An 8,441-nucleotide genomic window follows, 5' to 3' on the forward strand; every position below is an offset into this window, starting at 1 on the left:
TATTGTGCCCTGCTGTATCCTAAAACAATGTCAGGCACAAAGTAGGTGCCCAATAAATACTTGTTGGTTGAGTAAAGAAAGTACATACCTTGCACCTGAAGAACCTGAGAGATGTCAAATCCTTGGCTGATTCTGACTATAACCACGCCAATCTCAAAATCAAATGCATCACTGAAAGAGGAAGCAAAGCAGTCAGCGTTTTAAATGGCTCTTTTAATCCTCAAGCTTTGGACTAGTATTACACTTGCTTCTAGGATTTTGAGATAATGAAACTATTAAAATCCACCTTAGAATATAGACAAGAGCTGATGCATTTGTTTGTTTGTTTGTTCTTCCCCTATGCCTTTTTAAAGTATATTTTGAGTAGAGGTAACTAAATTATCCACTCTAGCTAATTTGTTCAAATAATACTATAAATCAAGAATTTTGATTAAGAGCTTGTCGCATCTTTTAAAAATAATCGAATCTTTTATACAGTGAGCAAAACAATCACTGGTATATTTAGAACAGAGAGTTTACAGACTGCAAAGACTCTTTGAAATGATTAGCCACCACCCCCAACCTGGCCGCCTCCCAGAAGGACTCCTGTAACATTTCTGACATCCAGTTCATGGTTAGAAATGTCTCCAGTTCCTCTAAAGAATTTTCAGAATTGACTCTAAACTGGTCATTTGGAGCAATGCTTTTTCATGGCAACCCTACGTACTGGCTCTTGTGTTTTCTCTGTATTCAACCCAAAGAAATTAGATTACCTAGAAGAGAAATAAAGGCTTTCTTTTATCTCTGTTTGAAGAGATTAAAGTTTAAGAGATAAATGTTTTCTCTGGTGCTAAATATGGAAGCAAGTCAATTAATACTTTGAGTCATTTAAATTTTTTTCATTGGGAGATCCTTTGTTTATACTTCTATGGATCTAAAACTTAATGACTTCTTGCCATTAGGTCATCCTACCCCAGAAACAATTGTCCCACTATATGCAAACAGTTTCCAGTGGCCTAGGTAAATCTGAATTTTCATTTGGTGCAATATGAATATCCACTCAAAATCCAAACCATAAATAATCTTTACTTAACAGAATAGGTCCATTCTGGCACAAGTTGTCACAAAGTAAATTCCTCATAAAAAAATCTTGTTTCTGATTGTCCTCGATTATAAAAAGTAGACAATGTGCTCCAAGAAAAAATTTGGATTCTATGTTAGGTAGAATAATGCACCCTCAAAGTATCCTAATTCCTGGAACCTGTGAATGTACTCCTTACATGGCCAAAGGGAGTTGGCAGATGTGATCAGGTTAAGGACTTTGGGATGGGGAGATTATCCTAGATTACCTGGATGGGACAAGAGTAATCACAAGGGTGCTTAAAAGTGAAATTAGGAGGCATAAAAGGAGGTCATAGTAATGTGGTGTGAGAGGAACTTGACCAGCCATCACTGGCTTTGAAGATTGAGGAAGGCATTCCTGAGCCACACCCACATGAGGGGAGCTTCTGGAAGCTGGAAAAGGCAAGGTCAGAAATTTATCCTAGAGCCTCCGGAAGGGAATACAGGCTGGCCCACACGTGCCAGACTAATCAACAGAACTGTTAGATAATCAAGTGTGGTTTTTTGTTTGTTTGTTTGTTTTTTGTTTTTTTGTTTTTGTTTTTTTTTGACAGAGTCTGGCTCTGCCACCCAGGCTGGAGCGCAGTGGTGTGATATTGGCCCACTTCAACCTCTGTCTCCCAGGTTCAAGCAATTCTGCCTCAACCTGCTGAGTAGCTGGAATTACAGGCGTGCACCATCATGCCTGGCTAATTTTTGTATTTTTAGTAGAGGTCAGGTTTCATCATGTTGACCAGGTTTGTCTTAAACTCGTGACCTCAAGTGATCTGCCCACCTTGGCCTCCCAAAGTGCTGGGATTATAGGCGTGAGCCACTGCGCCCAGCCTAAAGTATTGTTTTAAGCCACTAAATTTGAGGTAATTTGTTATAGCAGCCATTGAAAACTAATATATACAAATTCTAATTAAAATTAAACCATACTTGGCAAGATGGCTCATGTCTGTAATCCAAACACTCTAGGAGGCCAAGGCGGTGGATCATCTGAGGTCAGGAGTTCAAGACTAACCTGGCCAACATGGTGAAACCCCATCTCTACTAAAAAATATAAAAATTAGCTGAGCGCGGTGGCTCACGCTTGTAATCCCAGCACTTTGGGAGGCCGAGGCGGGTGGATCACGAGGTCAGGAGATCGAGACCACGGTGAAACCCCGTCTCTACTAAAAATACAAAAATATTAGCCGGGCGTGGTGGCGGGCGCCTGTAGTCCCAGCTACTTGGAGAGGCTGAGGCAGGAGAATGGCGTGAACCCGGGAGGCGGAGCTTGCAGTGAGCTGAGATCGCGCCACTGCACTCCAGCCTGGGTGACAGAGCGAGACTCTGTCTCAAAAAAAAAAAAAAAAAAAAAAAAAAAAATATATATATATATATATATATATATAAATTAGCTGGGCATGGTGGTGTGCACCTGTAGTCCTGGTTACTTGGTAGGCTGAGACAGGAGAGTCGCTTGAACCTGGTAGCTGGAGGTTGCAGTAAGCCAAGATTGCACCACTACACTTCAGCCTGGGCAACAAAGCGAGACTCTGTCTTAAAAAACAAACAAACAAACAAAAAACTAAACCATACTTAAGAATATTACAGACATTTAAAATCTTTTATTCAAAGAAAAAGGGTAAAATACTATAGTCTTATAATAATATCCCTGTGTTAACAATAATACTGGGATTGAAGTCAAAAGCCACAAAAATTGGAAAGGGAAATGTAATATGGATACATGATTGTCATTATTAGCCCCATTGCTGTGCTAGAAAAGTCATTTAACTTTACCAATCCAGCTAGGTTTTATACTAGTACAAATCTGGGTCACCCTAATATTGAACTTTATTACCAAGGAGATCTATTATTAATTTGTCATAAAAGCCAGAGGCCTCCTTGGTTCAGTATTACTGGGTTTGATTATTTTGCTCCCTTTGGATTTCTAGACTGTTTGGGATGGTAGGGAGGTTGGAAGACAGTCCCAGGTAATTCTGTATCAAATAATGGACTATTTCATTGAAGATTTACACATTACTTCCTATTTGCTCTTTTCCCCCCCACCATCCCTTTTGTTCCTGAAGGTGAAGATGAAATTTTACTAAAGAATCTGGGTAACAGAGGACAGATCTGGTCAATTTCCAAGAATGTCTGATCAGCAACTGACTAGGATTCTAAATATATCAAAATACTGTTTGCTGAGCCTGGTAAAATTCTGATCCCGATCACCTGGTTTAGCCTTAACTTACTGAACTTATAACACCAGCAGGAGCCAGATGACAGCACGTGGCACCCAGGCTTTATATGTTTGGGAAACACAATGCACTTAATATATAGGTTCCTCACATTAGAAAGACTGTTGAGTGAATTTCTGTTTGTTCAGTAATTCCTGTACTTTCGGAAGATAAGTTATTTTCTTATGCTTCCTTTCAATAGAACTAACAATGCTTTTGTTAATTTGTTGCATAAATCTGCTCAATATAATGATAAATGTTATTATTATAATAACAAGGGGTAGAAGAAATAGCCTGCTTTAAGAAGTGCTAAGCATATACTTGTTTTCCTTGGATAGGATGAACTTTGAAGTGCAGCTGTATCTCTCAGGGCATGTCATGTACCCTGTGGTCTGAAAGCAAAGTGCAGCCAGATCCCAGACACAGGAAACCTTCCATTTCCAGAGATGTTGACACGAAAGATGGCTTTTGGGCATAGCTAACATTGCCCCTCTGGAGTCTGATCAAGTATTTTCAAGCCTAGAAAAAATGCTCAACTTTCTTTTTTCTTTTCTTTTTTTTTTTGAGATGGAGTTTTAATCTTGTTGCCCAGGCTGGAGTGCAGTGGTGCAATCTCGGCCCACTGCAACCTCCACCTCCCAGGTTCAAGTAATTCTCCTGCCTCAGCCTCCCGAGTAGGTGCCCACCACCATGCCCAGCTAATTTTTGTATTTTTAGTAGAGACGGGGTTTCACCATGTTGGCCAGGCTGGTCTGGAACTCCTGACCTCAGGTGATCCACCCGCCTCAGCCTACCAAAATGCTGGGATTACAGGCGTGAGCCGCCATGCCTGGTTGAAAGGCTCAACTTTCTACAATGTTTCTCTCTGTATGTTTCTCTCTGTTATGTGTAGAATTTGTTTTCTCTTATTCAAAGGAAGAAACCAAGCCAGGTAATACTTGGAGTATATATGTATACTCCAAATATTACATATTATATACCCCAAGTACTATGTGTGTGTGTATATATATGATATATTATATATATACTCTAAGTATTATATATTATATATATATATATAGTATATATATAGTATATATATATAGTATATATATATATATAGTATATAATATATACTATATATATATTATATATATATATTATATATATATACACACACACACAGTTTTGGAGTATATAATATATATATATAGTATATATTATATACTCCAAAACTGTGTGTGTGTGTATATATATATTATATACTCCAAAACTGTGTGTGTATATATATATATACACACACACATACACACATAAGTATATATTATATACTCAGAAATTGTGTGTATGTGTATATATATAAAATATATATACTTGGAGTATATAATATATAATATAATACTTGGAGTATATAATATATATAAAATACTTTGGGGCATGTAATATATATATAGTATAAAATATATAATACTTGTTTTGGAGTATATAATATATAGAGAAAGCATAGCGTTATAGTCATGAGTTTCAACTTTGAATTTGGATAGTTCTGGGTTGGAATTCCAGCTCTGTCACTAAATCCTGAGATTTTTCAGCATGCTACTTAATTTTTAATGTCTTTGTCTCCACTTATAGAATGGGAAAAAATAATAGTACTTCCTTCGAAATCTTCTTATGAGAATTAAATGAGATAATTCATGTTAAAGACATTAGCCTGCGGCCTGCTAGTCCTTTAAGGTCTATCATTATTGCTTATCTCCTAAGCCTCCTCAACTATTTAGCTATTAGAGGTTATGTACGACCGGGAACTCACATTCTGTGCACAAGCCAGTGATGCTCCACCTTGTAGCAGAAGCACCTGGCATATGGGAGCCTGTTAGCAGAGGGATATATAGGGCTCTGGGATAGTGAACGAATTATCAGAGGCTCAGAAGAAGAGAATGACTGAATTGGAGACACCAGCCAACTCAAGATTCCAGGTGTTTTGAAAGAAAAATTTCTCCTTGCTTAGCTGTGCTTTGCTTTTAATCTTGTAAATAGATTTTAAGGTTGTAACTCTAAACATTTACTTTTTTCTCTGACACTGGTGTTTCTCTCACCCTGCCTTCTCTGACACTCTGATTCCCTCAAACTCTATTATTGGTGGTGTTTTTTTCACCTTGGGAAAGAAGTCAGAGTACCAGGGGAATGTGCTCTTCTCAGGCAATTTAATCTGACACAACCGTGTTATGTGCAGTACAAGTTATGTACTGCCCTGCTTAGTGCTTTATAAACAAGAACACGTCTTGAAAGCCATCACTTACTGTATGATTCCCACGTAGTTCTCAATCTCTGTCAAGGGAGCTTTCCTCCAGTTTTTCTTATATCCAATCACCAGAGTGTTTGGTTTCATTCTTCCTAAGCCTGAGGCCTAAACAGAGGACATAAAAACGTGGGCAATCCTTACTGTACTGGGAAACTACCAGCACAAATGAAAAATAATGTCTAAAGGAGCACTGAAGTAATGTTCTGAAGATTCTAAAGATTAGATTACATTTTAGTGCATGTCCTTCATGCCCGTACCCAAGCCTAAAATAGAAAGATTAATTCTAAATCATCTCAGCTAAAAATGGATTTTAGATGACAGAAATGTAGCTTTTCTAAATTAGCAGTCATTTGCATTTCTTCTGATACACTCATTAAAATGGTTCAATAATTTAAAATCAAGTGAGGGTCAGCTTAACTGTTGTTATGCATGTTGTAACTTAGTGGTTCAAAGCTCATTTCCACCTGTTATATCCATAATGTCATTAGCAATAACATCCATGTTTGGAAAATTCTTATGTACAAGGATCACTGAAATCTCTACTTATGTTATTTATTGAAGAGTGACTGAATTATGTTTCCAAAACCTAATTCTTTTATATGACAGTGTCATTAATAGCCATCTTCCATATCAGAAGTGTTGTTTCCCTTCATTAGATGACAGCATACAGCTTCCAGTCAATCAAATTTAATTCAACAATATTACTAACCACCTATGAATTGCATAGTGCTATGTCTTGTCCTTTTGCCATGGCTCCCCTGTACTTCACTTTTTATGTGAAGAAATTCTTATGAATATATGCACGTTCAAATTTTCTACCATTTCTTCTGGATTCTAATAATTCTTTTTCATACTTGTGTCTTTTCTTTCCCTGCTCTTATTTTATGTCCATATTCCCATTCCTAGTTGAAAATTTTATTTTATAAACCTTCTATGATAATTTTATAACCAAAGAGCTATTGAAAACGAACTTGGTACTGAAAGAAAAGTCAGCATCTTGCAGTAACACCTATTTCCATGGTTTAGCAAATTAATAACAGATGAAAAGAGGCTCATTGTGGGTAATAGGTTTTGCAGAAATGGTTTCTCTGTATGTGCAGCTACTTCACAAGTGTTCTTAAGGGAAATTAGACACAGGATTGCATCAAATACTCTTAAGCTCCAAAATATTACCAATTAAGCTTAACCAATGTTTTCTCTTTCCTGCCTGCATGCACATCTGAGTTACCTGGATGCAGTTCTGACTTCTGACACTCTGAGATATGGGAACTCTGAAAGCCAAATGCACCATTTCATATATATATAATTAGGGTTTTCAACCATGTTAAACCCAGAATGCTCAGAAAGCCAAGCTCTACAATTTCTGAGGGTCTCTTGGATTGTTTTAAGGATTCTCTGTCACTCTAAATTATGAAGATCAGAACTAGGGAAAGATTTTACGTACTTACTATAGCAGAGATAAAGGAAGGAAAAAGGAAAAAAATAAGGGAGAAAAGATGGGAGAACTGTAGGGTTTAAGGTTGAGCTGTAGAGATTATTACATTTTATTCAACATTCTGGAAATAACTCAAGAGGATAGGGAGATTTTATGCCCAGATCACCATGCATTAATTTAGTTGGTCTAGCAGCTGCCCTAACACCATTTGCAAAAGAAAAAAGGAAAAGAATGCCTGACTTGAGTGTTGCTATATGCAGTATGAGATATAAAAATAGTTTGAAGTTTCAATAGGATCCTGAATGTCGTCAACCACCAGAACAAATTTGCATTTCAATAAGTACGGGGGCAGAATGTATGCTGGTGGCCAAAGGCAACCTCATTTTCCATTTCCAGTGTATCGTTCATAGTTCATTGTAATAGAACTTCTCTGCTTTTGTTCTAGCTTTGCCTATACCCAGGAATTCAAAATAATTCCTTAACCATCTGCACTGCTCTCTGATGGTGGGCTGCCTAACTACAGCCGTTCACTTTGGGAGCCTTATTAAGATGGAGCACTAATTGTCTTTTGCCTCTGTGCTCATTCCCTCAATGCAGCCTTACCTGGAGAAGACTTCGGACACCATCCCTGAAACAGTCTGCCGCCACTGCAGCATAAAAAGCCTTGATTTTGTTCTTTATAAGCCAGGCCTGTTTTTTTGCCATGCCACTGTTCATCTCCTTAACACACAGTTTGCGCAGTCCCTGTGTGACACAATGAAATACTGGTTAGAACCCTGCTATTATACATCACATTGCTGTTGTTTTCTAAAGGACAAAAGTAGCCAGCAATGCCCTACTGAGTTAAGAAATGGGAAAGAGGGAAAAACACCTCACTGAACAGGGTTCCGCAGATTCAGCCTTTTGGAGATGACCTGTGCTATTCACACCATTCATTTTCTACCCAAAACATCTAGACTGATTAACATCTGCTTAATTTACTGCCTGACACTGAATGAAAGGAAGAGCTGAGGGCATCAGACACGAGGAAAATACTGAAAATGTGATTGAAGAGGCTCAGGATAAATACACAATCAACCTTTGACTCATTAGTGAGAGCCACTTTCAGGAACACCAGAGAAATCTCAGCTGGAGCTTAATTTCAGGAAATGGACAGAGCTCCATGGGAGGTAGAACATGGTGACCTGCAAATCCTGCCATGAACTGCACATCTTGTCAATTCTATTTGGCTGATGCATTGCTTTTTTGTGTGGCAAAAATACCCTTTTAGCACTTTTCCCTGTGTGATGTCGCCACACTTCCATTCAAATACATTAACATTTCCTTGTCATTCAATGAATTTGGTGGGAACAAAAGTTTACATACCTATGACCTAAGAAGAGTGGAAGAGATTAAGAGGAGGAAGACAGGTGTTATG

The 8,441-nt window shown here is 37.9% G+C and overlaps 1 protein-coding gene across 2 annotated transcripts in view; it reads right to left on the bottom strand.

Annotated features, from left to right (window-relative positions):
* Positions 1–8,441, bottom strand: part of SLC12A1 (solute carrier family 12 member 1) — a 98,608-nt gene that overhangs the window by 29,530 nt on the left and 60,637 nt on the right. For both annotated transcript variants that reach the window (XM_030814127.1, XM_030814126.1), the window contains exons 18-20: positions 7,628–7,768; positions 5,588–5,694; positions 89–171 (exon numbers count right to left, since the gene is read on the bottom strand). In XM_030814127.1, coding sequence (XP_030669987.1) covers positions 89–171; positions 5,588–5,694; positions 7,628–7,768 — 331 coding nt within the window. The remainder of the gene's footprint in view (positions 1–88; positions 172–5,587; positions 5,695–7,627; positions 7,769–8,441) is intronic.

The sequence above is a fragment of the Nomascus leucogenys genome, chromosome 6 (assembly GCF_006542625.1).
Source record: "Nomascus leucogenys isolate Asia chromosome 6, Asia_NLE_v1, whole genome shotgun sequence".
NCBI classification, from domain to species: domain Eukaryota; kingdom Metazoa; phylum Chordata; class Mammalia; order Primates; family Hylobatidae; genus Nomascus; species Nomascus leucogenys.